We start from the raw sequence: 20,752 nt of genomic DNA, 5'->3' as shown, positions 1-20,752 counted from the left end.
TTTTAAAAGTAATATTACTTTTTGTGTTTTGTTTTGAAATTTGTAAAAGTTGTATTAATTTTTATGTTTAAATAATGATTATGTAATGATTAGATGAAAATTTAAAATTGAGAAGTGTTTTTGTGTTTAAATGATGTTTATAAATATTGTTTTATGGAGAGCAGCTTTTAGAGCATTTTTCTCGGAGATCTTATTTTGATTCGCATTTAGGTTTTCACCCTAGGGCTTAGCCTATGGTGGCTTCCCTTGGCCCTCTGGTGTCGTTGGCACCGGTAGGGTCCCCATTAGAAGGTGGTACGAGTGGTGTTGGGGGTGGGATTAATGGCAAGGATGATGGGTTTGTGCAAAAGACCTATGTGCAAGCATTGTCGCGGACACCTAACCCTTTAGGGTTCAAGATACCTATGAGGTATCCAAGGAGGTGGACAGTGAATTGGGCTTTGTTTTTACAGAGGTGAAGACGTCTAAAGCAGCGGAGGAGTTCCGGTTTGTGTTGGTTTTGAAATTTTTACGTACGAGGCCATCCATTGATGTGGTTCGGTTGGCTATTGTAGAGATTCCTACCGTAAACTTTATGGATGATTATCACATTTTGGTGCAAATGGCAAGTGAGAGAGATTTCGTGCATGGGTGGGCATGGGAGGCGTGTCTGATTATGGGTGCAGTTTCAAGATCTTTCATTGGACAAAGGATTTCTGCTTGGCAGAGGAACCTTCGTTGGTAGCGCAATGGATCTTCTTGCCAGTTTTGTCGATGTATTTGTATCGTCAAAATTGCCTTCAAATTCTGGCTACCAGGTTTGGTAGATATCTAGGCACGGACAATGCCACTTTGAACAAGACCCGTGTGACAGGTGCTGGATTTGCGTGGAAGTGGATCTAGTTGTTGAGTTGGTTCAAGGTTTTCCAATTTTGGTAGCAAACAAGAAGCGTTGGTAGCCTAGTTTGAAAAGTTGGGGTTCTATTGTTCTAAATGTAGGCGTCAAGGGCATACCGATGTGGTGTGTAGAATGGGGCGGACAAGGGTTCGTTGTGTCCCAGATTGAAAGGAGGGGGGAAAGCAGGCTGTGCATAAGGAAGTTTGGCAAGAAAAACCTGCTTCGACGTCTGGTATGGTTCAGGACACTCAGGTTGCTGAGAAGGTGACAAAAGTGGTGGCTTTGCCTGTGGGTGCAATTCCTATCGGGGAAACATAGATTGAAGGCGATAAAACAGAGGACTCTTAGGTTGGGAACGATCAAGCAGAGGTTTCGCAGGTGTAGTCAAGTGGGGTGGGGGGGCCAGGCTGAGGTTAAGGTGCAAATAGAAGAGACACATGGGGAGACTAATGAGGTGGGGGTCTGCCTGAGGGTGCTACTCAGGTGGAGACATGAGAAGTGTTGGATATGGCCCTAGCAGCCCAAGATACGTTGTTGTTGACGTTGAAAGTTGGTGTGTAGGACATGTTGGATGAGTGTTTGCTGAATAATAGTGGTTTGGTTGATACGGTGTGAAATAGTAAAAATAAATCGGTGGTGGAGGAGAAACAAAGGCTGAGGAGGTTTAGTGGGTAGGCTTCCCCTATGGTGGATTTTCTTTTGATGGACGAGGGTAATCGTATGGCCTGGAATAGTGGAGGCTCTTCAAGATTTACTGTAGATGCACTGGACATAGAAGGGATGGTTGTCATGCCTGAGACTGATATTAGAGATGGTCATCTTTTGGATTGCGATGAGGAGGAATCTCTTCTGCAGATTGCTATTGATAGGGGGTATGGGTCCAATTTGGAAACTAGTGTGGGAAGGTCCTCGTATAGAGGGGTGGGGAATACAAATCTTGTGGAGTTGAGATAGTCTCAACGGGTGCTGTCTAGGTCCTCAAAGTTTATTAAATGATTGAATCGGTTCTAGTGTGGAATGTCTATGGCTTACATATGTCATGGAACGATTGAAGAGATTAGTGAACAAATGGAATGTCCCTATTGTTGCTATTCTAGAACCGTTTGCAAGGGAGGAAAAGTTACTAGTTCTTGCAAGTTATCTTGGCTTCCAGTTTTATTATTCAAATGAGGTGGTAGGATGCATTTAAGGTCAATATTATTTATATGTCGGATCAGTTTTTGACAGGCTGCTTTCAGGTTTGGGATCATAAGTTGGTCTTAACTTTTATTTATGCAAAATGTACTTATCAAGAGAGGAGGGACCTCTGGCAGGTGCTGGAGTGTCATGCCTGTGATCTTTCGTGGTTGGTGTCAGGTGATTTTAATATTATACGTGATGGCGGCAAAAGGATCAGGGGTAATCCATGGCCTCTGGTGGCCATGAAGGAGTTCAATCATTGCTTGAATTCATGTGGACTTCTTGAACTATCGGTGAAGGGGCGCAGGCTATCTTGGTGCAATGGCCAATCTTGCTGTGCACGTAGTTGGGCTTGTTGGACCATGCGGTGATGAACGACAGGTTTTTGCGTTGTTTCCTTCAGTGTCCATGGAGTATTTTAATCGGAAGACTTTGGATCATTGCCCTATGATTAATAGGGGCTCGATGACAAATGATAAGTACAAGCCAGTGCCATTCAGGTTTCAAAACATGTGGACTAACCATTCTTCTTTTCAGGCTTGTGTTGCTGTGGTTTGGAGGGAGCCTGTGGAGAGAAATGGGTTGTGGAGACTTGCGGCAAAGCTTAAGAAATTAAAGGTGGTGTTGTGAACATGTAACAAAAATGTGTTTGGTCATGTTGGTAACACTATTTGGGAATTGGAAGAGCGAATTGAGAAGATAGAGGTCCAGTTGTAGGATGATTATCAACCAAAAGTGGAGATGGAGTTGTTGGTTTCTAAGGCTAAATTGGCCTATTAGGAACAAAATGAAGAGGCAGGTTGGTGCAACTGGCTAAGGAAAAATGGCTAGAAGAGGGTGATTAGAATTCAAAATTTTTTCTTGCTATAACAGACATAAGGAAATGGAAGATGATGATCGCTTCGATGATGCTTATGGATGGTTTGGCATTAAGTTTGCCGAAGGAGGTCCACTTGGGAGCTGTTTGACATTTTCAGATTTTTTTGGGTGAGGGAAGTGCGGTTGCACAGATTGATATGTCAGCTTTAATTAGTGAAGAGGTATCAATAGAGGAAAATGAGGCTCTTTGTCGGCGGCCTTCAGAAGAGGAGGGTTAGGGAGGCTTGCGGCAAAGCTTAAGAAATTAAAGGTGGTGTTGTTAACATGGAACAAAAATGTGTTTGGTCATGTTGGTAACACTATTTGGGAATTGGAAGAGCGAATTGAGAAGATAGAGGTCCAATTGTAGGATGGTTATCAACCAGAAGTGGAGATGGAGTTGTTGGTTCTAAGGCTAAATTGGCCTATTGGGAACAAAATGAAGAGGCTAGGTTGGTGCACCTGGCGAAGGAAAAATGGCTAGATGAAGGTGATTAGAATTCAAAATTTTTTCATGTTGTCACAAACATAAGGAAACACAAGACGATGATCGCTTTGATGACGATTATGAATGGGATGGTATTACGTTTGTTCGAAGGAGGTCCACTTTGGAGCTATTCAACATTTTTAGATTTTTTTGGGTGATGGAAGTGCAGCTGCACAGATTGATATGTCGGCTTTAATTAGTGAGGAGGTATCAGTAGAGGAAAATGAGGGCTCTTTGTCGGCGGCCTTCAGAAGAGGAGATTAGGGAGGCTCTTGCTTCTATTCCAAGGTTGAGCAGTCTAGGGCCAGATGGGTTTGGGTAAGCTTTTTATCTGTCTTGTTGGGAGATTGGAAAGGAGGATGTGGTAGCGGCCACAGGGGATTTCTTTTCTAGGTAGGACTTACCCAGATTTTATTCCTTTTCTTTTATTGTGATAATGCCCAAAGTGCAGGATCTGAAGTCTTTTGAGAAATTTTGGCCTCTCAATTTATGTTCCGTGGCTTACAAGATATTTTCAAACATTTTAGTCAAGCTAATGATGTCTTTTCTCCATCGACTAATTTCTCATGAATAAGGTGCTTTCGTTCCGAGAATGAGTATATTTGAAAATATCACTCTGGCTCAGAAGATGCTGAAAGCGATCAATAAGAAGGCTATGGGTGGCAATGTTTTATAGAAGATTGATATGGCTAAAGCCTATGATTGGGTGGACTAGAGTTTTTTACTAGCAGTTTTGAACAATTTTGGCTTCTCAGAAAAATTTTGTTGTTTGATCAAGGGTTGCATTCAATCCCCGTGGTTCTCTATTATAATGAATGAGATGTATAAGGGCTTTTGTAAGCCTCGGCGAGGGTTGAGGTAGGGGATCCCTTATTGCCGTATTTGTTTATTATTATGGAGGAGGTGCTTTCTCATTTATTGAAGAAGGAATTTCAGTAGGGTAGCATTGGGAGTTTTCCCCGTCCTCGGGGGGCTCTATTAATCTCTCATTTGTTATATGCAGATGATTTATTGATTTTCACTAATGGTGAGAAAAAGTCTTAAAGGGTGCCTCTAGAGACTTTAAAAAAATATGAGATATGGTTGGGGTCAAAAAATAAACAAAGAGAAGTCAGCTTTATTTTTTTCAAAGAACTTCTTAGAGGCAAGATGACATTCTCTTTTACATTTCATAGGTTTTATTGAAAGAAAATTTCCAACTTACTATCTTGGTGCACCTCTGGTTGTTGGGAGAATGAATGTGAGAATAGTTGTGCCATTAGTCATGAAGTTTCAGCAAAAAGTGGTGGGTTGGAAAGTTAAGTTGTTCTCTAGCAAGTTTGCCTACTCATTTGCTTGCAATAGTACATATGCTGAAGCTGGTTTTAAAGAAATTAAATTTCATTCTAGCTTCCTTTTTTGGAGGGGAAGAGCATGGCAGGAACAGGAGGAAGTTGAGGTCGTGGTCCAAATTGTGCAAACCGACCGTGGAGGGGGGGATTGGTGTGAGAGATTTTGTGAAGGTGCAAAGGGAATTACATATGAAGTTTGCGTGACAGTTATTATCATTAGATAACTTGTGGAAAAGGTTTTTTAAAGCCAAGTATCTAAAGGGGAAGCATTTCCTGGAAACAACGGTAAGGAACTCGGATTCCATGTTTTGGAAATCTATTTGTAGTGTTATGCTAGAGGTGATGGAAAATATATCGGTAAAAGTTAGGGAGCAAGTTGTTTCTTTTTGGTTTGACCGTTGGTTGGCAAGAGGAGTGCTTGCGGTAGAAGTGCCTAATATTAATCAACCAAAGTTGGAAGTGAAAGAGTCTTGGGTGGATGGGCAATGGGATCAGGAGTGATTGGGCTCTCTAGTGGCCTCAAATGTGGGTGCCAACATTCTAAGTGAAATCCCTGAGAGAAGAGATGGGCTTGACATTCTGGTTTGGCATCCTTGTGTGGATGGGAAGTTCTTGAACAAATCAGCATGGGAGGTCACACGGTTTAAGCAGCCACAGTTGGAGGGTTTGGATTGGATATGGTGCAATCTTATTCCAAAAAAGATGTCAGTGTGTATGTGGAAGGTTAGATTTAATTGTCTACCTATTGAGGAGAGGGTGCAGTCGGTGAGTGTTTCTTTGGCCTCAAGATGTGTTTGTTGTTCCAGAGGAGGGGTGGAGGATCAGGATCACACTTTGTGTAAGGGTTCGGTGGCGTCTGAAGGGTGGCGTCATGCAGCTTGTTTGCTAAGCGTTTCATGCATGGCCTTCGATGATTGGTGGGCGAGATGCAAAGTGTGGCTTTGTTGTCGACGCAGCATAGGGTTCTAATTGGGATCATGTCAATGTTGATTTCTTGGAGACTCTGGAAGTGGAGATGTGATGCTCATATGCAGGGGCGTCATGATCTGGTGGATGCAATCTAGTGTTCCCATTAAATATTGGCTGCAAGTCTTCTCATCCAAGCTGTTGAAGGTAAATGCTTTATCAAGTTTTGACCGTAGTATTCTATCTAAGTTGGGCATTCCAGTGAGGGAGGTGATTGCAAAGAGGCCGAAGCTAATATCGTGGAGCAAACCAAGGGAAGGGTGGGTGAAATTAAATGTGGATGGATCGTGTAAGGGAAATCCAAGTAGCCGTGGTGGAGGTGGGGTTATAAGGGATGATAGAGGGTGATTTTTGGGGGCCTCCTCTACTAAATTTGGTTTTGGAACCAATAATAAAGCGGAATTAAGGGCGCTCATTGATGGTTTAACTCTTTGTAAAGAGTTTGGATACATAAATTTGGTAGTTGAAAGCGATTCAATTTTGGTGGTTAATTGGCTTAGGAATAAGGAGTGCGCAGTGTGGTACCTGTGGGATTATTGGGAGGAAGTTATGTAGGGGTTGACTAGTACTCAATACGTGGTATCATATCAATTTTGGGAGGGGAATAGAGTTGTTGATTTCCTTGCTAGACAGGGAGAGGAGGGGACAGATTGTATCTATATGACTTCATGTGATTTGCCTCATCGTGCTTAAGGTTTGCTTCGTTTGGATGTTCTGGGTTTGCCGAGTCTTAGGATATGAGATGTTCTTAGTTTTTGTTTTGTGGGTTTTGTTGGGTGTATTGGTTAATTTGTTAGTTTTTTATTCTTTGGACATAAAGTAGGTTTTGGATGAGCTTGTAACCACGGTTTTCCTCTACCATAAGTGAGGCTTTTAATAATGCAGGGATGAGTCACTCTTGACCCTAACTCTTTCTTAAAAAAGAAAAAAAATAAAATAAAATAAAATAGTCTCTACTTAAAATGCTCACAAATAAGATTGTTGAGATTCATCTTTTTTATTCCTCATAAAAGTTTATGACACAATTGGTGTTTTAATACGATATTAGAGTAACCCGACATTATTTTAGGTGATGTATAAAATATAAATTAAATGATTAAACTCGCATATTCGTCTCATCATAAAACTTTGGTTATAAGTATTTTAGACAAAGCATATTGGAAGAATGATCTGGCTTTGTTATTCATTCTACAAAGCTTCAAAGACCACCTACCAGTTTCAGATGAATGCTAGGTGCAGCCATGCAAGAAAATGAAATTGAGAAAAATAGATGTAATTCTTCAAGCTATAGGAAAACATTGGCCCTTCACCATTTTAAAATGCTCATTCTAATACGCACAATTTTGGTCAAATGGGCCGCCTCTTTAATCCGAGTTAACCACATTATCATGCATGGTGGCAACAAACCTTCAACCACTTTGTTTTCAACTTTGTATTTGCTCAATGGAAAAGAAAAGTACTGGTGTTGAGAATGATATTAAGTTTTCATGACTAAATCAATTGAGGATAGAGAATAACATCAGTTTTAATTTTTTTTGGTCAATTTGCAAGAGTTTGCCGGCCGCAGGGGGGGGGGGGGGGTGGGGGGGGACTTTCGAAGCAATATTACTAAGGGCTCGTTTCGATATTAAGAATATTTTAGAATATATGTGAATAGTAGTGAAATAGGAAGGTTATTAAAAACTAATGACTTTTTGAGATGTTTAAAACCGGCCGATTTGGGGGGAGCAAATCGGTAGCCTTGGTATCGACATGATTCTAGTCGGTTCTTCAATTTGCCATTGGTGGCATTGTGAAGGAGGAGGGGAGTGGAGGGCTATACGGTCACTGGCATCGATTCTAAAATCTGAAGAAAGAAAAAGCAAAGGAAGAAGAAGACAAGGGAAGAAGAAGAATGGGAGTTATTAATCTAAGTCTTAAGCCAAATGATAGTAATGTTTCATCTAATTTATTTATTTATTTTATAAATATTAAAACTAAAATAATGCCATATTGAAACTGCGTCGTTTTATATATGTATAGTATAATATAATATATATAATCGATAGGTTCGGTAGTTTGATATTGATTCAAGTCGGAACCGAACCAGCCGACATCGGTTTTGAGTTATTTTTACTATCGACCAATTGGTTTTTTGTTGGTTTCGGCCGGTTCCATGCTTTAGCCGTCGGTTCGCATCGGTGATAGCTTGTTTTCTCTATTTTTGTACAGCCCTATGAAATATTTTAAGTTAAAATATTTTATTGAAATTTTAAGAAATGAGAGAGAAAATATTAAATAATAATATTATAAATTTTAAAAAAATTTTGAATATAATTTTTGTTTAGAAGTTTGAAAATATTGTATAAGTCATAAGATTTCGTTTATTTAAAAGTTTAGAGAAGTTATAATAATTAATTAATAATTAAATCAAAAAATTGAAGTTTAAAATTAAAAAATATTTTGTATTTAAATAATATTTAAAAAGAAAATATATGAAAATATATAATCCATATTAAACCAACTCTAAAACTACAGATTCCGTGACCGATTAATTGTAAAGAACCTACTTGAAAAATGCACGTCAGAATCCGGAGAGTGAAGACAGGAAGGAAGATGAATCATCCTTATCTTCTTTTATCGTTATCTGATATCACATTAAATAATCGATGAATCAATAAATGATAACAAATAAATATTTCAAAATGATTATAAACAAATATTTTTTCTCAAATTATAGGATATTCAACAAACTCACAGATGGGAAGGACATCCTTATCCACAACTTGAGTCTAGAAAAGGATCCATTACTCGAAGGTTGACTGACCGTTATGAGCTGAAAATCTAACCCAAAACTCAGAACAAACATAAAACCCCAATACAAACTTCCGACTTTGAGCAAAAACATTGAACTGTCTCTCTATCTTTTTCCTTGACAGAGATTCTGGTTTTTGAACTATCTGTGTGCGTCTGAAGCCCAAATTATAGATATTCAACAAAACTCACAGATGGGAAGAACATCCGTATCCACTGTCCAACTTGAGCCTCAAAAAGGATCCATTACTCGAAGGTTGACTGACCGTTATGAGCTGAAAATCAAGTAACCCAAAACTCAGAACAAACATAAAACCCCAATACAAACTTCCGACTTTGAGCAAAAACATTTTACTGTCTCTCTAATCTTTTTCCTTGACAGAGATTCTGGTTTTTGAACTATCTGTGTGCGTCTGAAGCCCAAACCTACGTAAATGGCTGCCGAGATATTGGGAGGAGGAGGAGCTGAGACTGAGAAGAAGGTGATGGTGGCAATCGATGAGAGCGAGTACAGTCACTATGCTCTGATTTGGGTACTTGACAATCTCAAAGAATCCATAACCAAGTCGCCGCTTGTGATCTTCATGGCTCAACCTCCCACCAAAAGTAATTACACCTACGCTGCAGCTCTTGGCTCTGCTCGCATGTACTGCCCTGTTTCAGCCAGTTAAGTTCTTCAACTTCTTTTGTCTCTTTCACCTCTTTCGATTCTTTTCAGCAAGCATGGCAAATGGGTTTAAGGTTTATTTACGATCAAGCATCTTTTTGCATCACAGATCCAGAATTCGTGGCGTCTGTTCAAGAAAATCATAAGAAGCTGGCCCTGGCTTTTCTAGAGAAAGCTAAGGATATATGTGCTAGTCGTGGGGTATGTCCATGAAATTCTCTTAATATTCGATCCATTTTGGTTTTCTTTGCAATTTAGCAATTCAAATGACATGGAAATATCAACGTAATCATCCAAGACTTGCAGAGGCGGGTCATTAGTTCGTTCTTTTTAGCTTTCTTTTCTTCCTTTGAAAGCTCTCCATATGGCCGAAGGGTTGGAGGTTCTTCTGGATCTTGTATACTGTGTTTACTGTTGAGTTTCTATTGGCTTTTGAATTTTCTATGGATCTCTTAAATATTGCTTCAAAAAGTTTATGAACCTATGCTTTGTACAAAAGTTCTTGCATATTTGTAAGCATGCTGAAGTTAAAACTTCGATTACTGAAAAACTTGTAGGACCGATATACTTTTTTGAGGTATTTCTAATATTATGCAACTTAAGGCGACTTTGAATGATCATCAATGACTAAAGAGTTGAAAGACGTGTTGTCAATAATCAGTAGTAAGATTCCTAAATAGTTTAGTTTGAAATTTTCTCTTGAAAATGAGAGTATAAAGCTAATAATATGCGAAACTCAGACATCTTCTGTCTCTTGCATCTTGAAACTCGGCCTTTGAAGTTTAGTTTCAAATTCAGTCTTTACTTCTTTTTATTGCTTTATCATGGATCCTTAATGCCCTACTATTACATTTATCAACGAGAGATTAATACTTTAGTCTGCATCAAGAAGATGTAAGTTTCTTTTTGCTGCTCCAATTAGAATACCTCAATCATTTATATATCCTTGCAAGTTAAAAAAAAAAAAGATGAGGGCAACATCTCAAATAATAGTTGTGGGCAGAAAAAATTTAAAGTGCAGTTTCCACTCTGAATGTTTTGGCTTATATTTTTCTTAGCATTGAACTGCCCTTTTGCCCCTCCTTGGTCAAAAGAAGCCTTATACAACATTGATGTGCCAATTGATCAATTCATTCAACTAAAGCTGTTTAACATTAAATGAATAGGGCATCCTTTTATTTTTGATTGGCATTGGGGGTCCAAGAACAAAGTCCCAACTAATCTTGGGGGTGCATAAGCCCTTGGCAAGGAGTTTCTCGCAAGTGCAGCTCGAGTAATTCAAGGAGAAATTCCTCTAGTCCAATGGCCCCTAGAAATTGTTTGCAAACAAGAGGATTCGAACCTTAGACCTAGAGGGAGCATACCACCAAAACCAAGGTCCTTACCACTTGAGCCAAACCATAGGGGTTAAATGAATAAGTGCATCTGAATGTAAACTTTGCTATCTTTTATTGATACTCATGCTTGGGAGTTCACATGTTCAGATATAGATGAATGCAGTTCCATATTGTTTCCTCCTTTGGACCCCAGCCATGTGAAAGACTGGAGTTTTGTTGTTGTTTGGTTTCACAGGTAAATGCAAAGACACTTACTGAGGTGGGGGATCCTAGTACAGCCATATGTGATGCAGTTCAAAAGTTCAATATCAATTTACTTGTTTTAGGTGAGCGTGGCCTTGGAAAACTCAAAAGGTTAGTTTCTTTTCATCTTAATTTTGATGCAATGCTTATGTGCTTAATGATGCAACAAATATCCCTACAACCAAATGAAACTCCAAGTTTGCAACCCATAAGAATGTACTTAGCGGAACTATATCCCAAAATTGAAGGATGGTTGCATTCCAATGTTAAGATCATGCACAACACATTTAACACAGGCATAGTCAAACTCCCCACTAACACTCAATATAGGACTCAATTCATTTGTTAAGATTGATTTTAATGTTGTAAAGATTTAAACAAGGAACTGCTGAACTTGAAGTTTATAAAGCCAGATTGAAAATTTTCCCTCCTTCACTTGATTAACAGTGAAGAGAATGTAACTCTTTTCCTTGTAATGAAGTCAATTTTTTTTTATTTTCTACTTTTTGGAATGAAGCCAAACTTGAAAGCACCTGTTAGACACACAACTCTTTTCCTTTCCATTATTCTTGTGATCCTAACTCAGGTCTGTTTAATATGGTTTAGACCTACAGTGAAAGGCAGAAGAAGTACTTTATTTTACATGCACAAGCGACTACACTCTTCACACTTTTTTGATTTGTATATATAAGGATATTGACTGTTGGGGTTACCGATTCCCATGTTCTGCAAGTTCATTCTTTGATCTTCTTATTTCGATTCTTATAAATATGGATGTGGGTTAGAGCTCTACCACATTGCTTAGTGCATGAGATCTATTTGGCAATTAGATCATCTCAATTATTGGGTGCTGATACCATTGTCTTGATACAGGACTCTTCTAGGGAGCGTGAGCAACTACTGTGTTCAGAATGCAAACTGCCCTGTCCTTGTTGTGAGGAAACCTTAGTACTTAGCATACTCGATACACTTTCAAACTGTGAGTTATTTCATGACAGAGTTTGTTTTAAAGTTGTTTGTTACCGTTTAGAATGTAAGTTAACTTCCGAATCAGAACATTGCCTGATATAAGAAAACAACCTTTAAAGTTACTTTTAATCAAGTTTGAAAATAAATGTGTGGACCAGCAGCTTTACAAAGGAAAAAGAGTGCTAGATGGCTGGAATAATGATAGTTTATACATTCAGAAGCAATGGCTAGAACCTAGTTCAAGCGATAGTGGAAGACCACTACTGTAATATAAAACATCAGCCATGCTGTATATAATCCCATGAAGTATAGAACAAACAAGTACTATGACTTGAAATAATGGTTGAGAATGGCTGCCAAACGAACTCCAGCTTGCGCCAGCCGTAAGTTGACTATTGGTAAACGGGAGAGGAAATATTCATCTGCAATTAACTTTCATGTTATTCATGTAGCAGAAGGGCAAACCAACTTGCACAACTATTGAGCTCATAAGCATTCATTTCTTACCTTCTAAAACTGAGCCTTCACTCACACCTTTGTATGCCCAGTCACAGGCTGCTTTGATCCCTTCAGATGCATATCTGCAGGAAAATAACTAGAATGAGCTTTGCATATAATAGTCATGTGGATTATGGTATGGATGGACGGTGATCAAGAAACGATTAATATTCGATAACCCTAAGTTTCTAAAGAAAAATTTTAAAATAAAATGATCAATGACTAAAGTTGCAAGAACTACTGAAGTGAGTGATAGAAACAATAGCAATACCAGTTTCATAAACATGTTGAGATAGGATAAGTGGCAATAAAGGATAGTAAACAATGTGTCCATTTGTGCAAATGAAGACAAGGTTGCAGCCATGAAAAAGGCAGGGAAAGCCTAAATGAGGGTAATTTTAAGTGAAAAATGTACTTTTCTAAGAGAAAAGATGACCTTCATGAAGAAGAGGTGGAATTAGGTTCATGAGAACTCTAAAAATTACCACCTTAGATATTCAACTAAAGAATGTGGTTGTGAAACATACAAGTTTGCACATGTTGTATCAGTATAACTGCAGCGCTCCCATGTCTTAACTTGATCTGCCCATTCAGTCTGCGGTCGAAATATATATATAGAAAGTAGAATTAAAACAAATACAGGTTAATGATACGATGAAACAACATGACGGACTATTCCTAAAACAGTCAATCCAAAGCAGAAAACAAGCTACCGTAATATTTGTCTGAATTGCATCGATCATGTCATTGATATTTGAATCGTAGAACCTTTCTTGTGCTGTCTCTATTATGTTGTTGTCCCATATCTGTATGCATTAAAATGAGGGCACAGCTCATGTATATAGGCAGCTCTTTTGCAAAAAAGTAGACTAAGCTGGCAACACCAGACTCACATGGTGAAGATTTTGCTTTCTTGTGTACCAATGAACCTCAATCGTATTTCCTCCCTTGTCTGAAGCAAAACCAGCATGTAGAGGCTGAGATAAACAAGTACTGTAGTGGTTAAGAATGCATAAAAGATCAAGTTGGCGAGTAATTATTAGATAGTCCCAAAGTACGTAGACGTGATATTCTCATCTTATCAGATCATGCCATATCATTAAAAATTAGTGCGTATATGAGCAATTTTAACGTAGGGGGGTTGCTCAACTTGATGCGGGAGAGGCATGAGTGGAGTTCGATGTTGTGTATAATGAGTATAGTGTTAGAGTTCTGCTACAGATAGTTATTTTTACATATTCTTTGCACACTCCACTGATGTAATTGGCCAAAGCAGTTATTTTATATCAAAAAAAGTGATGCAGCCAATCACATTAGTGGAGTGCGCAATAAGTATGCAAAAGTGACTGCATATAGAATCTTTGATAGTGTAATTCATATTCCAGGACTACCTAATATAATTTTTCCAAGTTGTTGATGAAAACATAGCACATCCAGAAGCATATTTATGTGGATTTTTAGATCTGGTTTCATACCTGATGAATGTCTCCCATAAAATGGGAGTAAAAGAGAAGTGCCTCTGTAAGGTTATCTGAAACAATTTGGCCAGCATAGTTGCATTAATGAACAGAACAACCATGAAAGCAGAACTTTACTATAGTGAACGAAAGCAAAGAAGTGATTAGAGTAGATATGTTAGTTTTTGGTCTGTGAAATGAACCCGAACTCTGCCGATTACTGTCGATGGTTAACAACTGCTGCGTGTAATTTTTGACTGCCCCTGCAACGCACCTCCCCTCCTCTTCACTTTCATCCTTGCAATCCCCTGAAGATGAATTTGAAAGTTTAGTGTGACACTACATTAGCCTACTTGGCGTGGCTTATCACATGTCAACGCTTAGCATGTCTTTAAACCATATAAATCACATTTCCATAGAAACTGATTACTAGATAATCATAAAGTTCTCGGTTTTTCAATTCCTGAAAGAGTTCTACTACTTATAAGTCGGTATTATAAGAATCACTTATTGTGGAATCTATTACTGTCATAAAAGAAGTCAAAGCACAAATAGTAAAAATATGCTAGCTGATGTAGTTTGCTTCTACATTATGTAGAACAGAGACTTACTATTGAAGTTGTAGTTGCAAACATCAGGGGTGTTCACATAGTGGAGGGACCTGGACCAGGGATACCTAAACTTGACCTCATCTGCCCATGAACACACACTTCCCAAGTCATTCTCTGCAGATTTTGGAAGCAACTCTTCCACTATCTTTGCTGCTGCCTTGTTCAAGCGTGACTGTCCATTTCCACACATAAATACAGAAACAACATAAATATTGCAGAGAGAAAGGACAAGCAAGAGAGAGAGAGAGAGAGAGGATGGTTAAATACCTGAGCAATTGTGCAAACTATGTAATGCCCATCGATACCCCAACCATCAATGGCTGGAAATAGAAGCATCAGTGACACAAGAGCTAAGATCTGGATTCTGCCGCACTTCATCTTCCTGCTCTTGAAACCCATCAAAATTGCTACAACTGCATGAGGATGGCCTTTCTCTTGCGCTTTAATATATAAAAGGTATGAACCCACAAAGGAAACTACAACGTAGGAATCTAGGATGGGCTGGTGTGAACGGTATGAATAATTCACAGTGTTTTACGGCCACCCATAACGCCTGTCTTTGTCATAAGGAAATCATAAGTGTTCCTTTTGCAAAGAGTGGATTGATTAATCTTCATTAAAGCGTCCCTCTAAATTCTATGATTTAAGGTGAATTTTCAGATACGCAATCTACAATAGTTAATTTTCCGCGGGCTGTGCCATAATTGCCGAAATCCAGTGCATAGGAAATCTATGTTAAAATTTTCAGATCAGAGTACAAAAGAATTCTATGAACGAAGAAAGACCTTAAAAAAATTAATAATATTACTATTTCACAAATTTATTTCCTAGATGGTAGTTACGAAATATCAAAATTATTTTTTAATAATGTGATATAATTACACTAATTGATTTAAAATGAGTTGTAAAATTATTTTTTTATTAATATAAAAAAAATTTTTTAATAAATTACGTGGCACCACCAATGGAATGAAGTGAGTGGCATAAATGGATCAAACCCGTAAATCAAACCACAATTATAACATATATATAGCACTTAAAGAAAAATGATTGTTGCAGTTGTAAGTGTGCAAGCGTTACATAATCATTTTAAAAAAAGTGAAAAATATGGAACTCACATGAAAAATATTAATTTTTTAATAGTAAACCCTACTAATTTTCAAAGTGATTATATGAGATTTACATATTCTATAACTGTATATAGAACTACTCTTTAGAATCCACGATTTCACTCTCCATTTTTTCACCTATAAATGGGGGAAGTACTTGAAACCCAATAAATAAATAAATGTGAATTAATTGCTTACTTTCTATATAAGAATTTCTTACCAAAATTGCAATCCTTTTCTTCAGGAACTTTTGCCTTTTTTCGTTATTTGGCCTCGCCCTTTCTTACGATCATCTTGTATCCATATTCATATAGCCGTTGGGCGGCTTTTGAAGCAAGTATAAAGTCGTGTTAATAGACTAAAAAAAAAATCACTCGAGCATATATCATATCAAATCTAAGTAGCATGTACGAAAAAGGGATAATCACATTGTAGAATATTATATATATATATAATCATATATTTCAATGATATATATGAAATTAAATTAATAACTTCGTGTATCATACGTCATGAGTATTTATATGAACTTATAAATTAAATTGTAAATCTAAGTACGTGTGTCATACGGATGACAAAAATCCCTGATCTTGATGTTTGACGGCCTTTAGGGGCTAATGATCATTGTTGGAGCAATCCTGAATCATTAGTACTTGGATTATTTTGAAACACATATTACAAGCCATCTTGCAAAACGTAAAAGGCGTGCACTTGAGTTGGATTGAAGAACTCCAATCTTTTGCATTCTTGGATGCAGGCAAGGTTGAACTAAAGGGTAAGCCTACTTGGGATAGCTGGGTATTGGGCGAATACCTGCATTCGGCCTGCCCGATTTTGATAATCCGGTTTAAGCAAAGTTCTTACTTGTTAATTTCCCCATTTTCTAAATAAACTTAAGCCCAATGATTTAAGAAGGTTTAAAGTGTGAGATTTGCATTAAACTATGTTTTGTGTAGGTGCAATAGGCGCCCATGCCCAAAAAAAGGCCTAACACCTACTCATCTTGGCCCTTTAAGGGTTTAGTTACAACCTTATCAAATTTCTATACAAAATATAATAAACAATTTAATTTTTTCAAATCCTAATTCAACTTTTTCAAATCTTAATTCAACTTTTTCAAATCTCAAAATAATAATAATAATAATATTTTATTTAACTTTTATCTTTCATCTAAAATCATTTTATCTCAATCTCCCAATCCAAACTAGACTGTCTCGATTGGATTAGAAAATGATCACATCTCATCTCATCTTATCTCATCATTACAACTTTCTAAATTTTTATACAAAATATAATAAACAATCTAACTTTTCAAATTTCAATTCAACTTTTTCAAATTCTAAAGCAATAATAATAATATTTTATTCAATTTTTATCTTTTATCTAAAACTATTTCATCTCATCTCATTTCTAAATCTAACTTAGGTTGGAAATGAGGAGAGAGGCACCATTTGCATATGAGAGATCATTGAGTTTTCCTAAGCCATAATCATTAGGCTCCTAGGGAAATGAGAATTTTATATTTTCTAAGTGACGTTGCCATTTGTCCTTCATGCAGTGAAGCTATAAGCTTCTAGAATAAATCATGTGAAGAAGGAGGAAGCCTTAGGTTTTAGCTCACCTAAGGAACACGCCAACCCCACCTTCCACAATGCCACTTGGTGGTCATGCAATTATACTCTACAGATCCACTGAACCTTGACCAAAAGGGAAGGAGGAAAAGATTTAGGGTTAGGAGACCTATAGTGCATGCCCAACTCATCAGAGGCCAACTTCTGCATGGCCACATATCACACATGTAAAGAATTTTAAGGCTTTTAGAAAGAGTAATGATGAGGAAGATGAAGCAAGGGATTAGTTTAGGGAAGAGCTACATGCCACTTAAGATGGATTCTATAAGAATCTTTGATGAAAGAAGACAAGGAAGATTTCGAGCATGACAAGAGACACGCCCATTTCAAGCCATTTTGCAACCATGCAGTGTTTTCCTTAGGTTCATCATACCTGGACTACAAATGGAGAGAGGGAATTTAGGAAATCCAAGGGACACACACGCCACCTTCATTAAGTTTGCCACATGGCATTTGTGCTTAAGCACCTTAGAATCTCTAGAAGATGCAAGCATGAGGGAGTGCAAGAGACACGAGGATTTTCGGATTTGGGATTAGGTTTCTGAAAATCCTAGTAAATTTGGACACTTGGCAAGTATACAAGCTACGATATGAAGCTTCTAGAAGACCCTAGGGTTCCGGCCATGTGATGTACATTCCACCCATAACCATGTTTGTCTCTTCGTATGGGTTCATTGTACCTAGACCACAAGAAGGAATGATAAGAAACAATTAGGGTTTCGGTTAGGACAGAAGGCGCCATATGTCATTCATGCATGAGGAGTCCCTTAGGTTCCCAAAAGAAGCAATGATGAGGGTAACGAAAAAGAGACTTTCGGCTATAGCAAGAAAGGGGTGCCACGTGGCACCCTTGCATTAGACACTTTTTGGATTCTGCATCAGAGTAATGGTGAGAGAGAGAGAGAGAGAGAGAGAGAGAGAGAGAGGTATAAGTATTTATGGTTGGCACCCCCTTACCCATGCTAGAGGAACACCAAAAGTCATTGGCTTCATTTCAAATTTTCTTTACATATCCTCTCCTCTCTATCTTACCTACTCTAAAAGAAGAAAACTAAACACCATTTTTCCTTCCATCCAAACAACTCCTTCACGCAAGCATAAGAGGAAATCAAGGACCCCACATTGGGTTGGATTGCATGGTAAGAACCTTCAAACTTTCATCTCATTTCCTCCTCATGAATGCACACACACACACACACACACACACTTGGGTTGAAGAGGTTTAGCTTAAGGGAGTTGAAGAATGTGTGATATGGCTTTGTTGTAAGTATTTGATTCGAACATGGGAAGGAAACCATGCACAACCTTGTTTGGTATGGTTTGTCTAGGGTTTCTTCTCCAAAGAACCCAATCTTTATGGCAAGATGGGAAAGGGGAGTGATCCTTGTAGGGGCATGATACTTTCGGCTCCTACTAGGATTTGTACAAGGTTCCACTTAATCTTTGTTGCAAGAAGCTTAATCTAGAGTGCCATGCATTCTTGGCCATTAGGATTATGTTGAGTGAACCATACGCACCTTACACACACGCTTGTGTCCTTCAAACCGTGTGTATATAAGTTATAAGAGTTACAAGAAGAGTTTATAGCAGATTAGGGTTAAGAGCATAAAACTCTAGTACATGCCACACATGTTTGGTTTAATATTTGATTCCAAAGTCTAATGGTTTGAAAACATACACTTTTGGCTAGCTAGATCGTTGGTATTTTTCTTTACATTGGGAAATTTGTAAGTTAGCATCTAACTTACTAATGGATAACACATTTATGTTTATGAGTAAATTTTGCATCTTAATTGTTGAAATTGGATTATGGAATTGCTACTTTTCATATCATATGACTATCATACCATGCATGCTATGCTCAAATGTTGCATGTAAATTGTTGGTTCAAATGACATGATTGGAGTTTTCAAATATGGTATATGCTTGTTGAGCTTTCATATGCTAAACATGAGTATGTGATTCGGCATGTTTTAATTCTTTCAAGCCATGCACATGATGTGCTCTTTGCTTATGGCACAAGTACATGATATTATTGCATAAAGGTTACATGATCAAATGCTTCGTGCTTTTGGGTTGTGCATTGAAAATGGTTTTTATCATGACTCCAATGTTAGGATGGGGGAATATCCTAATAGAACTCCCTATTTGCTCTGGAGTGATTAAATTAGAGTGGTGACATCTGAGTTAACAAAACACAGGCAACAGACTTTGGATGGATTCTTTTTTTAAATGATTCTAAAGAAAAGTAGTCGCAACTAAAACTAGTGGGTACAATACATTGAAAATGTGGCGAAGGTGAATTGCAAACTGTCGTATTATTTGGATTCTGATGTACTCACACTATGTTAAGAGGGCCAACAATGTGATGCGGTAACTAGCAGTAGGGCTGTAAGAGGACCAGACCAAAAAAACATACCAAACCGAATGGTTTGGTTTGAACTGGACCAGATCGATAGTCTTATTGGTCAATCTCAGGGTGTGGTTTTTTTGTACCAGACCAGACCGAGATCGACTGAATATATATATTTTTAATATTATATAATATATTATTTTATATAGTAATTTTATAAGTTAATTATATAATTTTTATCCAAGGGATCACCATTGACCATATATGCAATGAAAATATTTAATATTCATCAACCACATATAAGATTTAAAGAGATTACTTAATTTTATTAACCGTATATATACAATGCAAAAGATGTTCATGGACTAAATCAGATCAATAGCTAACATTCTGATTTGGCTTGTTATATGGTCCAAAAGTTTTGGTTCATGACTCCCCCGAAACCAAATCGGACCAATTGCATCCCTGTCTAGCAGGGAGCCTATGATTCCTAAGGGTATGTATAAGGTGTTCACTCACTTGTTATATGGCTTAATGATTTCAAATGATTGATATGAATTGAAACTGCGATATTTTGTTACATAATCATTTTTTTACTTTGTTACATGATTACAAGGTCAATGGTTTTTATAAATACTTACAAGAAAAAAGTGAGTTTTCAATCAAGTTCATGTCTATGCTTATGCATTCATACTCATGATTTGCCTTATATACGCTTATGTTATCTTCTTGTATGTTATTGGTTTAACTTGTTGAGACTTCTTGAGATCTCACCATGGAAGTTCCAAATCCCATTTCCTCCAAAATAGTAGAAGTTGTGGTAAGAATAGACAGTAGCGATGGGGAAATGCAAACATGAGTATCACCCAAAAGGAAAAGAGGCCCTAAAGAGCTCTAAGTGCTTTACAGAACCAACGATAGTAGAACGGCTTGAGTTTACCTAGAACTTTATACATGAGATACTGCAGCTTTTTGAGGACCCACAAAAGATGTTGAATAAGGAGAATGGAAAATAGAACCCCTTCCTATTTATGTTAAAAAACAATGTAGTTTTTCTTTTGGATACTTGGATACTATAAGTCGCAAGGGTTGTGGTTTTAAATCTTCATTTTATATTGGAAGACTTTAAACAAGTAATTTGAGATAAATAGTAATTTATTTTGGTACCATATTTAATTGTTCATACTTTACTTAGAAATAAACATTTTACGTTTTAATTATTGTATACTGCTAGAAACATACTAAGTGCATTGCATGTTAACTGCCATGAACGAGGGGTGTGTGACCTTGAGTTACATGTCCCAATGATTTTGTCTCCGTCCAATCCCAAGTGGGGTTTGGGGGCAACACATAGATAATCTCACCTAAGACCTGCATAGCATGGGT

General features: G+C 37.6%; 2 protein-coding genes across 6 annotated transcripts; one reads left to right on the top strand and one right to left on the bottom strand.

Annotated features, from left to right (window-relative positions):
* The first annotated feature begins 8,515 nt into the window (after positions 1-8,515).
* LOC122299379 (universal stress protein YxiE-like) lies at positions 8,516-11,836 on the top strand. 4 transcript variants are annotated; one of them, XM_043109628.1, is made up of 5 exons: positions 8,516-8,747; positions 8,874-9,157; positions 9,268-9,359; positions 10,731-10,849; positions 11,612-11,836. In XM_043109628.1, the coding sequence occupies exons 2-5, from the start codon at positions 8,926-8,928 to the stop codon at positions 11,685-11,687; spliced, it is 519 nt and encodes a 172-aa protein (XP_042965562.1). In that variant the 5' UTR covers positions 8,516-8,747; positions 8,874-8,925; the 3' UTR covers positions 11,688-11,836. The 4 variants fall into 4 exon arrangements, with proteins under 4 accessions (XP_042965562.1, XP_042965561.1, XP_042965558.1 ...); XM_043109627.1 differs by having other exon boundaries at positions 8,516-8,777; XM_043109626.1 differs by having other exon boundaries at positions 8,526-8,583; positions 8,840-9,157.
* A 33-nt stretch (positions 11,837-11,869) lies between these two features.
* LOC122299378 (endonuclease 2) lies at positions 11,870-15,014 on the bottom strand. Of its 2 annotated transcripts, none has more exons than XM_043109623.1 (9): positions 14,541-15,014; positions 14,274-14,445; positions 13,872-13,970; positions 13,681-13,736; positions 13,099-13,182; positions 12,919-13,011; positions 12,733-12,800; positions 12,215-12,288; positions 11,870-12,129 (listed from the first exon to the last, which is right to left on the bottom strand). In XM_043109623.1, exons 1-9 carry the CDS (start codon positions 14,670-14,672, stop codon positions 12,032-12,034), a joined length of 876 nt encoding a protein of 291 aa, XP_042965557.1. In that variant the 5' UTR covers positions 14,673-15,014; the 3' UTR covers positions 11,870-12,031. The 2 variants fall into 2 exon arrangements, with proteins under 2 accessions (XP_042965557.1, XP_042965556.1); XM_043109622.1 differs by having other exon boundaries at positions 13,866-13,970; positions 14,541-15,010.
* Positions 15,015-20,752: the final 5,738 nt, after the last annotated feature.

Source organism: Carya illinoinensis, chromosome 16 (assembly GCF_018687715.1).
Source record: "Carya illinoinensis cultivar Pawnee chromosome 16, C.illinoinensisPawnee_v1, whole genome shotgun sequence".
Classification (NCBI taxonomy): domain Eukaryota; kingdom Viridiplantae; phylum Streptophyta; class Magnoliopsida; order Fagales; family Juglandaceae; genus Carya; species Carya illinoinensis.
Note: the sequence above shows the minus strand (reverse complement) of the source record. Positions and strands in the feature narration are given on the sequence as shown.